The sequence below is a fragment of the Lathamus discolor genome, chromosome 2 (assembly GCF_037157495.1).
Source record: "Lathamus discolor isolate bLatDis1 chromosome 2, bLatDis1.hap1, whole genome shotgun sequence".
In the NCBI taxonomy this organism is placed as follows: domain Eukaryota; kingdom Metazoa; phylum Chordata; class Aves; order Psittaciformes; family Psittacidae; genus Lathamus; species Lathamus discolor.
The window spans coordinates 137,515,719-137,537,461 of NC_088885.1; the positions used below are offsets into that span (position 1 = coordinate 137,515,719).

Consider the following 21,743-nt stretch of genomic DNA (forward strand, 5'->3'; position numbering starts at 1 on the left):
TTGCATTGATAACCTGTATTGGAACGCACAGAAGAAAGCAGTGTTGTTGTGAGATGTGTTTTTGAAGTGATGTTTACACAGCTTTTGGGGATCAGTTGCCGAGTAATGCTATTTCAGTAGAATTATATTGGTATTTACAACACCGTTTGCTATGCAAAGTGGAGGATGAAGAATTGGGTGTATGATTTAAACTATCAATGTTACATCTGTCATGAGGGATCCTAGAAGGACATTGTGGACATTTGGAGGAGCCTATGATGAAGAGAAGCTAAGAGTGGCTTTGGTTTCTATAATTAGAAGAGCATTAGCAGCCTTGATCTGAGTCTCTTTAGAAGAAACAATATAAAATATAAAGTACTAGAGAGCTTCAGCCTCACCCCACGCACACAAACTCATGGTAAGGGTGGATTCATCTCATGCAGTTTTTAATCTGGATTTCCTAGCTGCATTTCCCAGTACATACAAAAGATTTATAAATTGGAACAAACTTCATCCAATTAAATTTTCTGCACCATTAGCACCATAAAGTGTTTTCCTCGCTCTTGAAGTCTGTGCTGCATCTCTGCACCTCATGAAGGACATACCGTAGGCCTGTAATTATAAACAGTGTATAGAGAAGGTCTGCATATAAATATACAAAATGTTGCATGTACAGTACTTGCAGTTTGCCTCCGCAGGGACTGCAGGAAAAGGCAGGTATTGGTTGTGTCTGAATTGCTATCATGTGCTCAGCAAAGCAACCATCAGGGGGATTCAGGACAGGATGCTGAAGGGTGCAAACACAGATGACATTTTTGCATTTAAAGCCACCACCTCCTGTGGCATGTTCTTCAGGCTTGGCTGGCAAGGAAGTGAACACCACTAGTGACTCCATATTAAGCAGTAGATGGGTGAATTGGTAGAGGACGTGGCACCTGTGAAAAAGTAGTGTTTTTCTTATTACAGTAGAAAAATAATATGGGTGGGACTAAAAGTTTCTGTAAAGCTCCATTTCAAACCTCTGCCTGCGGTCAACACTGGTGAGAAGTGCCCTGGAGTTTGCCCAGAAGTCCATCAAACTTGAAAGAAAGCAGGTAAAAATAGCTCCATAGATATTCAGATTAATATCTAGCAGTAGATGGTGATGTTATTCAGTTTCTTCCAAGTTGGTGATAGCTCAGAGCTCAGGTTTTTGGCTCATATGGCTTAACGTGCTAAAGAATAAGGTGCACCTGGGGGAAAGTCTGAGCAGGGCCACGAGTGAAATGGTGAGTTACCTCTTGAAACCTGACTAGCATCTAAAAATACAAAACTGGGAAGTGTTTGCTGTGTAAGTTACAGGAAGTAATAAACCATAAATCACAGTTATGGAAGATGTGCTGGTTTAATTCCTCTTGACTGTACTTAAAAATCAGTGTTGGTTCTCAATAGGTTGGAAGAAAACGATTTCTCACTAGACTGAGATTGATAATAAAAGACAAAATGATTATGACTTTTCATAGATATAAGTAAAAAAATAATCTAAATATGTAAACAGATCATGTTCCATGAGCAAAACGGGGAGGGGGGGATTATCTACCTTTTTTTAAAGTGAGCTTTTAAAAGAAGGGGTAAAACTCATAATTGCATAATGAAAAAGGAAATAAAGTCTGGCAAAATTCCCAGAGTTGAGCCATACTCAAATGAATCCATAAATTAAACATTAACTAATCCAACTAATGGAACTAAAAGGAAGTAAATGCTATTTGATGTATATTAGCTTTTCTTAGAAGGTCTGCCCCTCCTATCAATCAAAGACCTGTGACCTCTCTGACCACAAACTCAACACCGTATTAAAATCTGTCACTGAGATTTCCTTTGCTCAAGCAATCTGGCAAGCAGTGAGACACTGCTGGCAACACAGCAGCTTATTTATCCAGCAGCTCCATCTCATCTCCATGTGCCATATTTCATGTTCTATAATTGGCTACAGACTATGGATAAAATGTCCCAGTCAGTTTAATCCTCTGTACAGCATAAGAATTCAGGCCAAGAAAATCTCCAAGTGTGACCTTCCTCTGGGGTCTCTGTAGTAAAATGTCAAATGTAAATCCTGGGATGTTTGAATCTGAGTAGTGAAGAGGAATGGGGGGTACAATCTCAGTACTGTGTCCTTTGATTAAATAAATACCGTTATGCCTGATGCCTGCCATTTTAAAAGCTTTTACAAAACTGTATAGATCCCCATGCTAGTAAGACAAGCAATAAACGTACTTAAAGGACTGGAAGCAGTGTCTGATGAGTAGAACATTAATTCATGAGTCTACCAAAAGACTTGGAGAGGACTTCATTGTAGAGCAGAAGCTACTAGGATACAAGTTGCTAAAGAGCTTATTAGCCTGATGGAATAAAAGAATGAGTTTGAGTTGGGTACAAGACACCTGTATTGTATATATACTGTGGTTATCAATTTGGTTGATAATGGCTGGAACCAAGCTGCCAAGATTGGTGGTGGTATCTCTGCTTTTCAGTGTCTTTAGGCGTGCTAAGCCAGTGGAGGGGAAAAGCCAAAGCTCTTCCACTCCCCTGGGCATAAGGTGGGGTAGAAGGGTCACTAGCTCTGTTCATCTGGGAAAATTGAAGTTATTATAGGAATTCGCAGACTTTTGAGACAAAAGGAGAGAGAATTTATTGCTAAGGTACTGGTTAGTGGTGTAGAAATGCTACAGGGTAGAAAGTTTCAAAGAATAAACATGATCTTAACACATCATACTCCACCTTTAGATGCACTTTTCACACTCTGACTTTATATACTTTAATTTCATGTATTCCTCTCAAGCATTTTTACTAATATCAGTTCTCTTCAGTCAAACTTGCATTAGCACTTAAAATTTCCATTAAACCGGCACATTATTACTAACCAAAAATTATTCATGACAGCTGGCCACAGCCAGTGCCAGATGGCTCTAACTCCAGTGTAAGTATCTTCCGCACACCAAAGCTTCAGTGAGGGGAGCTTGTGGCAACCATGGCAAATGTGCTTAAGAAAAGAGCAGGGGCAAGGGAGATGAAAAAGGGAAGGGACACGAAAAAGTCACCTGAGGAGAAATGGAAGGAGACACTGTTGGCAACGTGATGTACTTTTGAAAGGAGGTGCTCCATGCTGGAGCAGGTACACCTCTGAGGAGACTGCAGCCCATGGGTAGCATACTGTGTCTGACACTGAAGGAAGGTTTCCAGTGCATGTTACCAAATTGCAAATCTGCTGCCAAGCAATTAGTGAGATAATCACCTCAACTATTTTTGAGGTTTCTAGTGAATGCAGCACAGATGGCTTCTTATTATCCAAAATGTTAACACTAATCTTCAAAGCTACCATGAATGGGAAGGCCAGAAGGAAAAAGAGCTGGGTCTCAGAGTTCACCAGCCTTCTTGTGAGCCCTCTCTCTTCGCAGCAAAGCTGAAAGGCTTTAAGGTCAGTAAAGCTGAAAATGAAGGAGGCAATCAGATGAACTTTTTCTTGGAGAACATTTGAGCTCTTGGCTTTTCCAATTAACACAGGCAGCTTATCCAAATATTTTACTGATATGTTGTTTTAAAATCAACAACTTTAAAACAGGATTGTGAAGCTGTGGACCAAGGAAGCTAGAGTTACAACTGCAGTTTATTACCACGAAAACTAAAATGGGTAAGTATACCAGTTGTCTAAGAGATTAGAATTGTTATCTTCTATAAGGCAAATCATGACAAAATATCCCAGAAATGAGCTAAAAAGGTCCAGGCATTTCTCTTAACAACTTCTTAAAAGTCAAAAGAGAACTTGGGGGGGGGGGGGGGGGGCAGGGGGAATAAATAAATAAATAAATAACCCAAAATCCACACAACAAAAAAGACCCTAGACACCATCACCACCACCACCACCCCCATTCCAGTTTCTTGTCCACTGTTTGGTACTGAAACACGAGAATCTGACTAGCTCTGTGTAAGCAGTTGCACACCACACTGAGTCTTCACAGTGGCTCTCGAGTTCTCGGGCTTCTAAAGTGCATTCTGACATGCTGGAGAAAAATACTGTTCTCATCCTGATCTTCTTTACACAACCCAGAAGAACGAATGACCTCCTGAACCCATTTTTACTGGTGGCAGTAGTCCTATCCTGTTGCTTGTTGGCCAGTCTTTGTGGCAGAGAGACAGCGTCAGACGTTTACTGAAGGGTTACTTTTTTGAGAGAGCAGGATGTGTTTTAAACTCTGTTGCATTAGACGTTTCTGTAGCCTTGAGTATGTGAAGCATTTGCAGCCATCCTGAAACACAGGCTCCGAAGCACGCCAAACAACAACTTCAACTCTTAAAATGCCTCTTCGCTACAATCACAGTTTCCCAAAGTTGTCACCACCCTGTGCCCAAGGACAATACCCAGACCTTGGTTTCTGGACAATATTTAACACTTTTCTTAACTTGTCTTAACCTGGCCAAATATAAAGCAATTAACAACTTCTTTGCTCACTCCAGAGCATGGGGCTAATTCTACAAGCAGATGTTGTTCCCTTGAGCTGCCCTTCAGTGTATGTGCTGTGGGTAATGCTGGGCAATAGTGTAATTGAATTATTCAAGGCCAAATGAACTATACTCCACCACCTCTGTGGACTGTAAGTGCAGACAGAAGGTGGGAATGATAGGCAGCTTCCAAGCCACCAGTCCTCCTGCCTCTGTTTCAGCCCAGTCAATAACTCAGAACCACACAGCCGCTCCCTCACTCCCCCCTTTTCTTCCTCCCATGCTATCAGAGGGATGGAGAGGAGAATCGAAAGAATGTAACTCCCATGGGTTGAGATAAGAGCAGTCCAATAACTAAGGTATAACAAAAACCACTACTGCTGCCACCAATAACAATAATGATAAGGGAAATAACAAGCAGAGAGAATACAGCTGCTCACCACCCGCCGACCGATAACCCAGCCCAACCCAAGCAGTGATCTAGCCCTTCTGGGTAACTGCCCGCAGTTTCTATAGTGGGCATGACGTGCTGTGGTATGGAATACCTCTTTGGTCAGTTTGGGTCAGGTGTCCTGTCTCTGCTTCTTCCTGGCTTTCCCTCCTCCCTGGCAGAGCATGAGACTCACAAAGTCCTTGCTCAGAGTAAACATTACTGAGCAACAGCTAAAACATTGGTGTTGTCAGCGTTGTTCCCAGGCTGAAAGTCAAAACACAGCACTGCACCAGGTACTGAGAAGAAAAATGACTGCTACTGCTGAACCCAGGACACCTCCTCAAGCAGTCTTGCTCAGATAGGTATCAAAAAGGTTGGAAAGAGGAGTACCAATAACCAATTTTAATGAAAGCACAGGAAAAAGCCAAATGGATCAGAGCATCTGCTGGCAGAGAAGTTGTACCCTGGAGTGAGATCGTCATGGAGGATACATGAGCAGCACAGAGTACAGAGCAGCAGTGGGACACAGGATATAATTGATTTTCTTAACAGCTTGCAGCACAGAGAATTAGCAACAGACCAAAGTTGGGCTGGGTCCTTCCGCAGCTGGCTAGTGCAGCTCTCAGCATGTGCTGCAGCTGTACAAAATAAGCTTGTCTATTTACAGCTCTGCTGTGGTAAGGAGGGGTAGGAGCCATGAGTCTGCATTTCTCTTCTGGATGCAGACTACACAGTGACCTGTGGCTGAGCAAGGACTACCACCTCCCTCCCTCTTCACTGGGAGTCTGCAGAGCTGTTGCTGTCATGTATTCCCCACTCCTCTCTCCAGCTGAGGTTGTTCCTCTGCATTAACTTTTCCCCCTCCTTAAACATGTTACTCCAGAGGTGCTACTACCATTGCTGAGGGGCTCAGCCTTGGGCAGCAGTGGATCTGTCTTGGAGCCAGGTGGAATTGACTCTGTTGGGCACAGTGGAAGCTTCTAGCAACTTCTCACAGATGCCACCCTGTGGCCCCCCAATACCAAAACCTTGTACACAGACCCGATACAGTTGGTTATAAATCAGGAGTGTTACATGAAGCCTGATGTTTTTTGATCTTTCCCATCAGGCTTTTTGAATGGAAATTAATAATTATACAGGAAACTGCTCTGGACTAATCAGTGTTCATCTTCTCGTTCTTCCTTCCTTTTTCTTCTAAGGATATCCAAGTTAAAGCCATTTATGGGCAATGGTAAGCAAAAGAAAACATGCAGTTAATTTCTCTTTACAGAGATGAGGGCTGAGCTGGGGGATGTTACAAGCAGCTAGTGCCTCCAGCAGCTCTGGGGCCCAGGGTTCCTCCAGCCTGGCTGCTGGAGCCCAGCTTGCTGTGCACATTCCAGGCTAATGGATGTGGCCACTGTTTTCCTGTTTGCAGGCATAGGACACCAATGAGGATGGCTACGCAGCTGACCTCAGACATGGTGCTGCCTTCAGCTGGACTTGTAGAAGACCTAAGTACAGACCAGCCAGTCCAGCTTGACCTTGGCAAGTGAATACCACACACACACACACAGTTTGGGGCAGGTGCAGACTCACTCTCCCCAGCAGCCAGCCCCAGGCACACAGGCTATGTGTGACCCGTAGTCCCACTCCAGACACTGCCACTGAGCCCTTTGCTTGCCTCACACCAATGCTCGAGTAGCCGGCCCTTACTCCTTGCAGTCGTGTGTGTGTGTGTGTGTCCCACGCTGTGTGGAGAGCAAGACTGCACAGAGGGACAGTTAAAGGTTTTATAAGAAGATCAGGCACAGGGCTCCATCAAACAAGTTCACTTTACATGCAACTGACCCCTTTTATACCTCTTTCTGTCTGATTCCCTCACTTGCTCCTTCCCCATTCTCTTCCTCTAATCATTCCTCCCTAAGTTTTGCAGCGTACCCCTCAAATATCTTCAATCCTCATGTTCCTCTTGTTTGACTCTTCTTATCAGTCACAAATTCCAGGTGACACTCTCCAAAGCTGTGCCTGGAGCTCTTCAATGGCCCATCAATCAGTAACCAGAGACTTTTGGTCTTTGGCATTGTCTCCATTGCCACCTGTCCAACAGATTTGCTCTGTGTATCCTTGTTTATGGCATCCCCCTTTGCCTACTATCCCCTTTGTTTTGAAAAGGTCGTCTCCTTGGTCAGATAACCTTCATGAAGCACATTCTCTTACCTTCCATGCACACTTACAAGGTGTATATACAAGGGTTTAGTCTCTGACTTGCTTACTTTCTGGTGTTACAGGACAAGTTCTCTCAAGGTTACCAGTGAGATAATCAGGACCACACTGTTTGGGATTTTCCTTTGGTCTCTTGAATATTTGCTTTGCCAGTGTGGATGTTTCATTTTACTAGAATTTTATTGTAATTTTTGAATATGAATCTTAAAAATACAATATTTGGCTTATGCATACAATCAAGTCAAAATCGTAAATTCAGCGCAAGTGGCTTTTCTTTTTATGCACAAAAAAACCCCGAACAACCCTGAAAGTTTTATAAGGACAAGCCAAGAAGAAAGGTTATGGAAAGTTCCTACTTAAAGTATTTTTAATTTAATTTACTATAGTGGTTTTATGTGTAGGGATAAGGCAGAGTTAAACATGTTCCTCCGTGCCAAATTAGCTTTTATCTTGGAGTTCCTGTTCTGTGCAGATGTATATATGAAAAAAGAAGAGCCCCAAAGCAACCATATAGGGAAACATTTGAGTAATTTCAGTGTTATATTTTGATGATAAACTCTGGGATTTGGTAGCAAGCCAAGGTAGATGGCAGTAAATGAATTATTCTTAGGGTCAGGCTGGGCATACAGATCTCCTGGTAGAATTTTCTTTGTTATTTCCTCTAGAGAATGCTACAAGTCTCAGATAAATAAAGTATGAAAAAAAGGTGCTTGGTAGGAAGTTTAGCTTCTACCCACACACATCAGTGCTGGAACACACTGGAGAGTCCTTCCCCCTACTGCTGTTTCCCCACCTCCATCCAAGCAGTAACTGCATGTAGTAACAATGAGATTAATGTTAACTTGTGTATCAGTTACACGAGGCAACTCCAGCCTCCTTAATAGCTGCAGCTTTGGGAATGGGTTGGGAGGGCACTGGTAATCATAGAATCATAAAATGCCAGGTTGGAAGGGATCTCAAGGTGGTCCAACTGATACGTGGATTGACTCCACAACTCGTTAAAGTTGTAAAGTAGGTATGCTTTATTCAGCGCTGAGGTGCATGGGGATCGTTCCTCCAAAGTATGCACACCCAGGGTCGTTTTTCCTTTACATTTATTCCCTTACGCCTATACATATTTAGTATCTGTCCCCGCTTCGTATTATAATGAGCTAGAAGGTCCTTTGCGTCTGCGCAGTGCCCCCTCTGGTCATGGGCAGGGGTCTCAAGATGAAGTAAATGAGTCTTCCTCCTGTGGGCAGGGGTCCTCAAGATGAAGTAAATGAGTCTTCCTCTTCTTAAACTTTTCACCTTTTAATCTTTGCGCATGGCTTTAGGGTTTAGTCGGTACCTCATCCATAAATCATCAGCTTCTCCCCCTTATCAATAGACCCAGACATTCGCATTTCCTTGTCAATAGTTGCTTATCAGTAGAATCAGGCCTCTGTCTCCTCCCCTTATCAGTAGTAAGCATAACAGGTGTTTACAGCAGACAATACTTTTGTTTAAGCAAGGGATTCTTCTAACTCTCTTATACAATCCCCTGTATTTTCCTTTGTACATTTCATTAACCCTGTATCAATCCGTCCTTTTCTATAAAGTAAGTAAATTCTTTTACTATTATTTATGACAGAGCTATCCATGTTCTTTCTATCGATTTACAAAGTGATTTTGATATACATTGTACATTTCATTGACCCTGTATCACAACCTTTCTAGGCAAAGCACGACCTAGACTAGATGTCCCAGCACCCTGTCCAGATGAATCTAAAGGTGCCCGACGCTCATGACTTCAGACTACGGGGCAAATCCAAAGCATTCCATTATATTCTGCAATATTACCTTTCTTTCTAGTGAAATGGAGTGTTATAGCTGTTGATGGGCCGGTCGAGTTGTCAGATGAGCTAGAAGCTTTCCTAAGGAAGCGCTCTCTGGGTCCGCTCTCACCACAGTGAACTCCAGGCCCAGCGGTGCCCGAGAGGCGCGGTAGGACACCGGGAGAACTGCGCTATGCCACCGCCGCGCCACGCCGGGGCCAGGCAGGCCATGCCTGCTCCCTCAGCGCTGCGCTGAATCTCTGCCGTGCTTGCCGGGCCTGCTCCAGCGCTCTGGGGCCGGTGGCTGCGCGGCACAGCCGGCTCCGGAGGCACCCCCGCGCTCTGCCCCGGGAAACCCCGCCCGCCCCCACAGCCTGGGCCGCCTCACCCCGCTGCCGGTCCCGCCCGCTGGGAGGGGCGGCCCCAGCCCGGCCTGGCCCCGGCCCTGCCCCGGTCCCGCCTCCGCGGAGCAGCGCGGTGAGAGGCGCGGACCGGCGCGGAGCCTGAGGAGCTGCGGAGATGCAGAGCTCGGCCTGGGCGCGCTTCTACTCCAACAGCTGCTGCCTCTGCTGCCATGTCCGCACCGGCACCATCATCCTCGGAGTATGGTACCTGGTAAGAGCCCCCTTCGGCTGTGCCCGTCCCATGGGGGTCCCCTCTCGGCACCGGCGGCAGCCTCCGGTGCTGCTCCGCGGAGGCGCTACGCGGGGGAGCGCCCGCGCTTCCACGCTGCTGTTCCGCGGGGGTCCCCCGGCGAGGTGTTCAGCCTCTGCCCGAACCGGGAAGCGATCCGCGCGTGTGGGCAATGGCCAGGGGAGGGGGGCAGGAGGCAGAGCGCGGGCAGGCTCAGCAGGGCGTCGTGCAGGTTGCTCGTTAGGGGAGGAAAATGCAGGGAGTGAAGATCCCCGGGGAGAGGGGTTTCCCCCAAACTTCGGAGCGCTGAGACCCCGCTGCTGCGTGAGCCCCAGCAAGGCTGCCCGGACCCTGACCACGCTGCGCAGAAAATGCTGGTTTATCCTTTCTGGCCGCTGCTTCTTGAAGTTGGGTGTTCTCGTCATTGCTGTCCCTTGGCTGTCAGGTAACTGCTTGTCAGTAGTATCTTGGTCTGCCTGGCAGGGAGCTCTCAAACCTTCCGGGCAGCTGCTATTGGGTACTAGAAAGACTTCTTTCCTCTGGCAGGTTTATAGGACATGAGTGAGGAATGGACCCTTGAGGCACAGTATTGATGCGGTACGATCGAGCCCAGGGGTTGTTCGACACCCTGTTATTCAGCCAGGGCAAAGACTCCGTGCAGAGAAGGCACATTAAGCCCTTGATTCCTCTCCTGTCTTTGGCAATCATTCCTCGGTCCCTTGGGTGGCAATGCAGGAAAAGCAGCTTTCCCAGAGCCGGTCCTCCCATAGTCTCTGGATTTGCAACTGTGTCATCACAATAAAAACAGTGGGTTCATGGCTGTGGGTTATGTAGATGCACTTCTCAGCCTGCTCAGTCTCTTGGTATGAGAAATCACTCTCCGTCTGACAGCAAAGGCCATGCAGAGCTGTTTGCCAAGCATCATTTTTCAAACAACTGCAGACGGAAGCAGATCAGACCCGGGTTTATTTGCTAACTACTGAAATTCCCTTCAGAAGCAAGTGAAAAATGCAGGGCTGCCCTCCATTGTAGGACAGCTCATTAAATAAATTCAATCAGTGTAATAAAAAGGCTAGGTTGACATTTATGTCCTAGGCATCATATAAAATGTTCCATGTCCTATAAAATACATCTTTCACCACTGAGAAAACGGTGCATTAGTCAAACCATTTTTTGCTCCTGGTTTAATAAAATAGAGTTAAATGCAATATCCACAGCCTGTGGTATCTGGAATACTGGCAGTATCAAAAAAGATGCCCCTCTTTGCCTGGCTGCAGTGAAGTTTCAATAAGTTTTAATATGACCTGAAAGGTTTTGAACATTTCTTCTAGGATGCTTGTTATTTCTTTCTGCCTTCAGCTGAATGGAGCCCTTTCACATTGGCTCCACAAAGGCAGGGATACAGATAATTCAGCTGTTCAGTGGACCTTAAGATATTCGAGAAGAGGGAAATGCATCAGCTGGCCTCAGATAAAAAGAAGAAACTGACAGCCTTTTGGACTTTGTTACCTATTGCATTACTAACATTTAAATACCAGTGCCCAACTTCACACAGTATTTTTCGGCAAAATCTGCTTTTAAATTCTCTAGCTAGCAGGTATTCCCTGATTTACACCTCTTCCTACTTTGCTTCTTTTGCTTTCATAACTTCTTCAGGGCAGATTTCTCAATGACTTCAAACTGGCAATAACTCGTAACACATCAAGGTGCACGTTTCTTTCTGCACTTTCTCTACTATTGCAAATATTTAGGTTTTCAAGGTTAACTATTAAGAATGGAAACTTAGATGCATACTGATAACAAAAGCTGAGTCTTTTTGCCAGCTTACAGAGTTAGGAAGCAAGTAAGTAAGGAAGGGATAGCTACTTGAGTAAATAGCTCCCCTGGCTGAAAGGACTGGTTTACAAAGTCACATACAAAAATATTGCTATATCTCAGAAGAGCAATTACAATTTGATGCCATGTGCTATCAAGGGTTTACATAGAAATAGATGCAATTTTTTGCATGCATTTTGGATGGTTGTGTTACCCCAAACCACATGTGAGCTATGAACATTGCCTCAAATAAAGTTCAAACGAAAACCCCTTTGATTTTTCACCTTGCATACATGTAGTCTTTATACTGTTCGACATCATGATTTACAGGAAATTACTTGAGGAAAAAACATCCCTCTAAGAGAATGAATAGTTTTGGCAGTCTTTTAAAATGACATTTTCACGCGTTGACCATTTTAGTATCATTTCAGGAGGCAGAATTTCATGTCTGAGTAAATGTGGAAAAAAATAGTGCATTTCTCCAGGATGGGATTTCAGCTATTTAGTTTTAACGTTTTATTTGGATGTTTGGGATCCTACGAATAGTGGAGAGAGTGGGGAGCTGAGTGCAGTTGGCGTCATCAGGGCTGCATGATGAGAGCACTTTCCCTCACAGGTAAGGGGAAGGAACACTGTGTGCACTTCCCGCACAGACCCAGCAGCTATGAACACTTACAATGGTCTCGTAAAGTATCAATAGCTGGGAAATAAATATTTAACTTTGCTCTATTTTAGAACATAATGGACCTCAGAATGCTAATGTTTCTATAGCTATTGTGTTTCAGTAGTTTCTTCCTGGTAGAGCCATAGCTACTCCATCTAGAATATTATAACACAATACAGCACTGGATGATACTGCAATGTAGTACACAGAATACAACATGCATGTTCTCACCGAGCACTGAGGTACTTCAGTGTCAAAAATAACTTGCAAATGGTGGAGAAGCCAGGGGAAATTTCCTGAAAAGAGTATCTCATTGGGTTGTGGAACAGCCCGCACTTCAGGAACTTGTGTGCTGCCTTGGGGAGGAAAGCTTAGAAGGGGGTGCTGCAATGCTGGATGCAAGTGTTATGCTGAAGGTTAAAATAGCAGTAATAAGGCTGGCTGGGGGTAATATTTATTTCAAACCCTGAGGACCAGTTTGGTTTGGCTGGTTATTTTACTTTGGTCTGTATCCTATTGGCATAGACTTTAATGTATTATAACATAAAATCAAAGGTCTCAAGTAATAACAGAGAAGGCACGAAAGTCTTACAAATGTCATATTGTTAAAAAAAAAAACCCAAAACCGGAAAATTAGAAAGTCACTTCCAGCAGCTTAGGTTTTGTTCCAGACAGTTGTATCAGCGTGCTGTTCCAGGCAGGGACACCACTGAAATGAGCCAGCTTCAGCTCTGATCTCCCCTGGGTGCCACAGTACAGGAGAAAGCCGGCATTTTTGTCAGTTCCAAGTGACCCAGTCAGTACTGGTGAGTCAGAACTACATCCTCGTTGGTAACGGCATTTATAAACACAGCATGTGTTCTTCCTGAGGAAACGGGCTCCACTCTCCTTATCTAAAACACAAAGAAGGAACAACACCAGACATGCTGGCAGTGTTATGGAAGGATTTCCCACTCTCCTGACACACGGCAGTGGGGGGTTATGCACACTGCAAGACCCCACCAGCACCACCTGGGATAATGGAAATTATTTGCCATTGACTTGGACGGGAAGAAGATGAAACTTCAAGGCATCAGCTCAGAAAAAAGCCCCAGATGTTACAAGAAGGAGCTCTCGTTTTGAGCTCTATGTGCCCACTGCTGCTGGCTGCAGCAGTGCCCTGGGCAGGGGATGCTCCTACTCTGGTGCCTCAGGAGCATGGCAGGAGCCACAGGAGCTGTGGAGCCCCGCTGCCTTCCCCAGGGCCCCGGCAGTCAGGGGCTAAAATTAAAACGCTAATGGAAGGCCGAGAACCTTTTATAATCACGCGTTACCGCATCGTGCAGCTCCCTCGGAAGGACATGCGGTAAGAAGGGAAGTGGAGTGAGCCGCAGCTCTTAGCCAGGCCAGCTTCAGCATTTGAGCTGCTATTTGTGGGCAGCTCAACATCAATTGCTAGTCGTGGCATGCCAGTTCTGGGTTTCTCTGAACATACAGTTGAAAGCGCGCATAATTTCTGTCTGCATCCCAGGCAATTTTTAATAGAAAAATTTAATCCTAATGGATGAAAAAATGTGCTCTCTATACTGTAAAGTGAAGGAAAAGCACTGTTTGCTGCGGCCTCATTGAGTCACAGGTTGAACACCTTGCTGAGATCAGTAGAGTACACTTGACCCGATGTCAGAAAAAGACTCAGAGTATATCTTTTGCAACTTATTTATTTCAAGCCCCGTGCAAAGCAGCATTATGGCAATGTGCTTAAATACCAGTTAGAAGATTGCTGAAATATTGGCTTACTTGGTAGGGAATAGAGATCAGCTCATGTAAGGAAAATACATGTACGCTGGGGTCCTTCCAAGCTGCTCTGTCCCTCTTTCTGCAGCCTTTGCTCTGTCAGAGGCAGCTCACATCAGGAAGGAGCTGTAAGTGAAGGACCCATGAACAGGGGGGAAAGGCCCTTTCAGGGGAAACAAAGAAACTCTAAGAAAAGGTGAAGTTATTACTTACTTTCAAACATGTGAGATTTGGGAGATTTTGAAAAATTAAAAAAGAACTGGAGTTGTGAAAAGGGAGAAATTGCAGCACAAGAAAGCCCGATGTTAGAGAGAATTGGAAACTTTCTCATCCAAGAGCCAGGTTGTGGGAATTTGCATGAACACAAGTATGAGGCCTTGTTTTACTTAGAAAATTAGTTTTCTTTGCTTTTATATAGAATGAAATGGGCTAAGAATAAAAGATGTTCAACTTTATCTCCATATGAATGGTCATAGTATATCAGCCAGGTCACTGAAGGCTCTGCAGTGACTGAATATTTATGTCCCAGTGCCATGTCTATAAAATTATCAGTAGTCTTTCTATTGTCTGTACTTCCTTTCATAAAATGAAAGCTGAGATCTGGAAAAAACCAGTAGCATTCTGAAGTAAGTCATTGGAGACTTCCTGTGCACATGCTTGCTCTGAAGGAGAGTGGAGAGAAAACTTGGAATTCATTATGAAAAAAGAAAAATATGAATCCGACTTTCAAAAGCTTCCCTGTGTAATTGATGTACATGTTGAAATCCAACTGAGACTGAAATCAGAGGAAGTTCAGAACATTTGCTCTTGCAGTGGATCGCATCCATTTCATTATCTTCTTCAAGACCAGCTGGAAATAAATGACTGATCCTGCACAAATATCTGCTCAGGGCCTGCATGGTATTTCCTTAAGAAACTGAAAATATTTTAGGTGTGATAGAGCAAAAGAGTAAAGACCTGCACTGATCATTACCATGAGCACAATGTATCTTGTCCGAAGGAGCTTCTCAGTAACTACATTCTGTTTGTACCTTATCTAGAGGGACAGAATTAAATAACATTACAGTTAATTGCTTCAAGAATGGCTTCTGGGGAACTTAAGGAACTCCTCCCCACCATGCACAAGCCCAGGTTGGTTTCTGCAGTGCAGGATCTTCTGCCTCCTTTCTCAAATTCATGCTTCAGGCCCTCTTCAGTTAAATTACAAAATACAGTACCACATGGGAGGAATGTAAATCGCACAATCAATGAGAGAGCTTGCAAAAACTGTAAATACCTCTGCATGACAGGATCGATCCATGAGCAGCCCAGAAAGATTATCTGGGTGAAAAAAAAAAGGTGGATTCATCGGTACATGCCCCAAGTTACATTTGTGCTTTCTGTTGTGAATGAAACCAGCCAGGTTTGTGTCTGCTGTGTTGCAGAGGGGAGCAGAATCAGCACTCTGTCAGTCTCCAAAGACTCTGTCATGCAGCAGTGTGCTTATGAATGTTTTTGTTTTAAAACCTTTTTAAGTTGTAGGAGGGATAAAATTTCTTGTAAGAATCTTCTGGGCGCTCCATGCATTTACTAAAATGTTTATTAGTCTGCAGCACAACACAAGGATTTCTGTAAACGTCTTTAAGCGCTAATCCCCTTACACAGTCAGTTTTTCTTATATCTTCAAACACCGCACTGGGATTTTTCACAGAGTATATGACTCTTTCCAATGATAGCTGATAATCTGCATCAGTTGTCCAGCATAATGACACAGTTATCAATTCAGAAAATGCAAACCTTTGTTAAATACCCTTTTCTTCTTAGGAAGGCCTTCAATTGGATAATAAATTCACTGGGATTACAGGGAACAGTTGTCTCCCTCCAGTGAGAAAACAGATGGTTGATTGTAAGAGGAGCAAAGTTTACATAAATGCTTGTTAGAGGAAAGAAACCCATGAAGAGTCCAGTATGCTGTAATTAAATTTGGGTTTTAACAAAAATCATGAATGTATTTATGGAGAGAAGAGGTATTGCATTAATCAAGTAAAATGTTTTTAGAAGTTCTGTTGAAGATTTATTATATATCTTCTAGTGAGCCAAAGGAGAACACATTAAGCTTCGTAAACTGATCGTTGATTAGACTGACGTCAGTGAAAATGCAATTAGTCTTATATATTCCTGGACATATGGAACGGATGTTGCAAAATAGCCAGGAATTAATTTCCTTGATTGCTTTCTTTTTTTCTGGTTTTATTGTGAGGCTTACACCTTGACTGTAAAACTATGCAAGTTTAAAGTACCCGAGGCTTGAGAACGTGCACAGGGGCTGCTGTGCTGTTCTGCAGCTGGGCTTAAGGTTTAAAGCCCCAAATCTCCAAACAGCAGAAGAGGAAGAGAAAAACCATGCTCATTGTTGAGGGTGCGAGAGAGTGCTCTTGGTTGATCTGAGGTAGTGCATCTGCCAAGAAGGCATCACTGAAGAAGTAATCTGGACTCGAGCCTTGCACACTTCCTGGACCTCCTGTGGGTCTCTCTCTTTTGGATGCCTGCAGTCAGCTCTGACTACCCTCACCCTAGTCCTCTGCCTTAGAAGAGGTTTTTTAAAGTGCTGTGGCTGTTTCTCATTTCATTGCTGGCTTGTGCTGAGCAAGGCCTTGTTCTGTCAGGAGATGTATTAAGCTACTTAGACAGGACAGATGCTTTGGCAGAAACACAGGTTTGTGGAACATTTTCACCTTGTAGAGGTGCATTTCCCAACTATGAAGCAGCTGTGCCCAGAAAAATCGGATCCATGTGATCATGTTGTTTACTATTTCAGTAATTATCTGTGCTGTAACATCCTTTTTGTGTGCCCACTTCTTTCTTGCATAACTAAATCCCTGCCTTGGGTTACAAAGTGACGGAAGGATTCAATTTATCACTGACAGCCTGTTGTGGTTTAAACCCTGCTGGTAATTCTGTACCAGGCAGCTGCTCACTCCCTCTACAACCCTGGGCAGGATGGGGAGAAGAATCAAAAGAATGTAAAACCCATGGGTTGGGATAAGAACAGCCCAATAACTAAGGTACAATATAATTCTACTAATAATAATGATAAGTAAAATAACAAGGGGAGAGAATATAAAACTAAAAGAGGAAATGAAAAGCAAACGATAAGCCCAAGTGATGCACAGTTCAATTGCTCACCACCAGCAGCCTGACCCAAGCAGTGATCTGCCCTTCCAGGTAACTCCCCCCAGTTTATATACTGGGCATGATGTGCTGTGGTATGGAGTACCCTCTTGGCTATTTTGGGTCAGATGTCCTGTCTCTGCTCCCCTGGCTTCTCGTGCCCCTCCTCACTGGCAGAGCACGAGACTGAAAAGTCCTTGATCAGGGTATGCACCACTTAGCTAAATCATTGGTGTGTTATCAGCATTATTCCCAGAATAAAGCCAAAACACAGCACTGCATCAGCTACTAGAAAGAAAATAAACTTCATCCCATCTGAAACCAGGACACAGCTCTGGTCCCTTACATGTCTTCTGTGGATCTTGGCTGTGGTCACTATGTAAGTAAGAATAATTGAGCAAAGGTTTGGTGTGTTTTGGTGGTTGGTTTGTTGTTTTATTTTTAATTATGTGTGCATATATGGCTTGCGGTCCAAAGGTGGGGCACACTCCTCTCTCACCAGTAACAATGTCCAGAGTGGCTAGAGGTGAGTCTGAGCCCAGACAGCATTGTGGGCTGGTGTGGGTAAAACCTGCTGGCCAGGGTCTTCTGCTCTGGGCAGTCCAGCATACTCACTTACAGCTGCGTTGACTGGCCCTTCCTCTGTCACATGTCCCCACTAAGGTTCAGAGCCATGGAAACTGCCACAACTTCCATCAACATCTGCTCTCAACTCTTCACAGTCACCTGCAAGACTCCAAAATCCCTTTTTGGAAGTCAAGGGCAAACGCAGAAACCAAACGAATCCCAACTGACCAGTCTGAACAACCCTTTTTCTAATGAAGTTTTAATGCATACCACTCCACAGACTCCTGAACCCAGATGTGTTTTGGTAGAAATTGTGAGCTGGTCTGGCAATGTTATAATGTTATAATTTGAACATGGGTATATGACTGTATTTCCCCAGGGCTGGGCAGAAGACCTCAGCAATCATTTTCAGGACTTTGCTCAGATGCAGTTTCAACTTTCTTTAAATACAATGTAAAAATAACAAAGTATCCACTGATTAATTTGCATAAGATATCATATTTCCTTAAACTATGTAAGGGCAAAAATTAAGTATATAACACATTAAACTCTGTCTCTAGGGAGGCAGAAAACTCTAGTGGGCATCCTGCACAGTTGGTCCATCTATTCTTTTTCATATAAATGAAGTCATTACCGTATTTCATTAATAACAGACCTCTTGTGGTTTGGGTTTTAGGGCTGTTAAAAGGCTGGCAGTAGGCAGTAGTTGAGTAATTTGTATAGAGGAGTGCTGATAAATTATGCTGGACTTCCTATATCAATTTAATCAGGATAGCCTTTAAAGTTCAATGCCCAGTGTCATAATAATAATCAAAGTTGAAATTATGTATAAGTATGATGAAAATATCTTATGCAGCTTTCTATTATATGCTGTCTGTAATATGCTAGTCTGAGCCTGCCTGGATCATTGTTTGACTTCTCATGAGTGTAGAAAAAGAAGCAACAAGAATTGCAGACTCTAGCCTGTCTTCTCCAGATTAGAGAACATAAAAACTTAATTGCTACTTCTGATCTGCCGAAAGCAGTCCCTATTCCAGTGCAGTATTTCAGGTAGCAGCCAGAAACATATGCTTTGAGAAACCACACAGGGAAGTAAGAAAGAATAACTCATGTAGGGACAACATTTTTTTTTTATTCTCCTGTTATTTTAAGGCTGGACAATAACGTGAAGCAGGAAGGCCTATGTTTTGTTTTTAAGATGCTTTGTAATACAGTTAAGCACTTGCATGTCCCGAACAAACAACTCATCCTTTTCTGTATTCCTCCGACCTTTTGGCTTCAGTAATAACATCTAATAATGAATTTCACTGGTGAAAGGGATGAAGGGATGATAACCCAACTTTATGTGGCCATCTTTCTGTTTAGTCTCCAGACTCTTATGTTTCATTTGGGGAAAGACAGCCAAGCGTGGCTGGGTTTTCTTCTTTGGACCATTCATTAATTTGTGCATCACTAACACATCTGCTGCTTGTCCCCCAGCACTGGAGAGTTGAAATGTTTTCAGTGGTATGAGGCAGAAGGCTTACATAGCAGAGAAGAGGGGAGTATCTACTCTTGGCAGCCAGGGTTCTCTTGCTCCTGCTTTCCAAAAGTTCAAGCCACTGGCCGAGGTGTGCTCAGATGTAGCTCGGGATCCTATTGCCCTGAGGAGAAAGGTGGCTGAGTCATTGCCATGAGATCTGTAAGGAAAGTTGGGCACACAGAGGGGACACCTCGTTCCTTCTCACGTTGTTTGCCTGCCCTCCACAGCAGTCAGACAGCCGGAAAACCTTCTTTGCTAAAATTGCCTCCTTGTTTCCTCTTTAATCAGAATTCAGGGGGGGGAAAAAAATCCATCAACCCAACAGACTTTGCCTAACACAGAGAGAGAGAACAGACAAAAATCTGCCTATACAGGGTAATAGTTCATAAAGCTTAACTCATCATCAGTGCTAACAGAGAAATTTGGGAAAGGCACCCCAGATAGTGCAAATCTGCCCTGAATTCTTGGGTTAAACCCTGAACTTGACATTTTTTTTCCCTTCTGTAGGGTTCTTGTGTCTTTCTGATGAACAAGTGTTCTTGCTTCGATTAGCATCTCCTACGCTAAAAGAAAAAAGCAAGAAAAATGCAAAGAATGTGCCAAGTGGGAAGGCAGAGGTGCATGGGGAGAATTCAGGATGTTGAGATAGCTTAACTATATGTTTTCTGTATGTTATTACTTTCTCTAACAGTAATACTAACTTCAAATATCCAAGTACTATAAAATATTCTTCTGTTGTTAATTTAGTTTCAAGGAGCAAAAATAGTTTAAGACTGGGCTTTTGTTTCTACAGTTTCTATAGAGAATGAGCACCTACAGTCATAAACTTACCTTGAGTTTTTTGAAGGGAGGTAGATGGTATGGGGATTTTGCTTGAGAATTTATTCAGTTTTATTGAAAATGTTTAAGATTTCTTGCTAGTAAAATTAATGCCCTTGGTGATTTGCTTCAATGATGACTCTATAGAGGACAACAAACTAAACACTGCCAGTTTTGTGGGATACTAAAAATATGTTAGTGTTGTGTGTGCCAGCTCAAAACCTGGCCAAGGTTTACGAGCCTTGGTCAGCAGCACCCCGGGATGGGTCACTGTTCAAAGTCCATAGAGAAATCTGCTGTTATTTGGTTCTCAGTCACAGCTGTTTTTGTTCAGAAACATCATGTCATCTTTCATCTGGTAGCTCAGATATGGCACTAGGGAGTAAACTACATTGATGTTTTTGGTAACCCACTGTCCATATCGATCACAGTGTTATAATTCACTAATACAGATTACAGAAAGTTGGGGGGTTAGCCCAGAATAACTGTGTTTTCATATTTTTTTATTATTATTATTTTCTGTATCATTAAATCAAAGTTCATCTTTGCAGTTTTCTATTTTTCTCCCCTGATCTAAAAGTATTGGGGTTCACTGTCACTAAACCAGCTCTCCAACTCTCCAACAAGGAGCAAAGGCAGTGTGTTAGTTCTCTACCAGTGCAGAGATTTAAGGAGTGTGCTTAAATGGATTTATCTTGAGTTCAGTGAGGCTGAAAATAGACCCAGAATTGAAAGTGTACATAAATTTTTCACAACAGAGACAGCATCCAGACTATTGAATGCATGGCTTCAGTTACAAGCTGAACCCTCAATATGAATAAAGCTAGGGGGTTTTCCTTACTTTTTCCTACAAATATAAGGATCTCACTTCACTACATCAGGAGGTCTTGGGAGAACCATAGCAAACATTTGTAGAGGGGACCTTCAATAGAAACATTAGTGTATTTTTAATACAGTGTGTCAAGTTAAAGTAAGCTTAGTATTTCCTCTTCCAAAACTTCTTTATCAGAGCAATTTTATTTCAGCTCTTGACTGTAAGCTGGAGGAAGGCAGGGCAAAATTAAGCCATTATAACTCCTGACAATCTTTCAGTATTTGCAGATATCTATGTAAGTTGCTGGCTTGAGCATTCCGCTGCTTGAATTAGGAATTACCTGAAGGTCTGTGTCAATTGCATGCTCTTAGGAGCTAGTGGAACTAATTTTGTTTTAGATAAACTGGGATAAATACTGTGCAACTACATTCCTGTGAAGGGTCTGAAATTACAGTGGTACTCAGTTTCTCAACACTTGTTGATGCAGTGGTTCCTGACACCTTCCTTCCCCTGCACTTTATCTCCATGGGTGATCACAGTTCACTTGTGATCTCTGGAGCAAATGATATGGAAAAGACAACTCACTTGCTGGTAGCAGAGGTGTGAATTTTAGTGCACAATACAGTTTCTAAATGCTGGATGCTGTCTGTGGAAGACACGAGGTTGTTTCCTTGCATCCTAAACACTACACATTCCTTCTAGCAGAGCTGCCTCATGTCGTACATAAGCTGCTGGTTCTTTATTGTGGTAGAGATGCTAGCAGCAGCAGTGGCTGGGGATGCCAGTTGAAGGCTCAGCACCTGCTGCCTGCATGCACCTTCTCTCACACAGTTGTTGCTGTTTAAAATATCTTCTACTAAAATCTGAAATGGTGTTTGTAAGCCCAGAGCAGGAAATCCAAGTAATGCTGCAGTATTTGCACTACCCATCTCCTCCATAATATTTCCTGTTTCCCCCTTCTCATTATACATTCTAGGGTCTCTACAAAGCAGAGTTATTTTCCTCTTCTATATTGATGAGAAGGTGGATGTTTTCAGGCTAGTTACCAGACAAGCAAGATTTGGGGATTTTTAAAATTATTACTTTACTTCTGTATC

The 21,743-nt window shown here is 43.4% G+C and overlaps 1 protein-coding gene and 1 long non-coding RNA gene across 10 annotated transcripts in view; one reads left to right on the forward strand and one right to left on the reverse strand.

Moving 5' to 3' along the window:
• Window positions 1-968: 968 nt before the first annotated feature.
• Window positions 969-21,743, forward strand: part of LAPTM4B (lysosomal protein transmembrane 4 beta) — a 73,558-nt gene continuing 52,783 nt past the window's right edge. For 2 of the 9 annotated variants that reach the window (XM_065668661.1, XM_065668660.1), the window contains exons 1-2: window positions 9,417-9,504; window positions 9,755-9,967. In XM_065668661.1, coding sequence (XP_065524733.1) covers window positions 9,894-9,967 — 74 coding nt within the window. In that variant the 5' untranslated portion in view covers window positions 9,417-9,504; window positions 9,755-9,893. Of the gene's footprint in view, window positions 1,074-3,577; window positions 3,647-5,071; window positions 6,416-8,610; window positions 9,505-9,754; window positions 9,968-21,743 lie in introns of those variants that run through there. The other 7 variants (XM_065668662.1, XM_065668663.1, XM_065668664.1 and 4 more) reach the window with 7 other exon arrangements.
• LOC136008847 (uncharacterized) lies at window positions 8,092-9,234 on the reverse strand. The gene is made up of 2 exons (XR_010610256.1): window positions 8,915-9,234; window positions 8,092-8,451 (listed from the first exon to the last, which is right to left on the reverse strand). It is a non-coding gene; the product is annotated as an uncharacterized LOC136008847 (long non-coding RNA).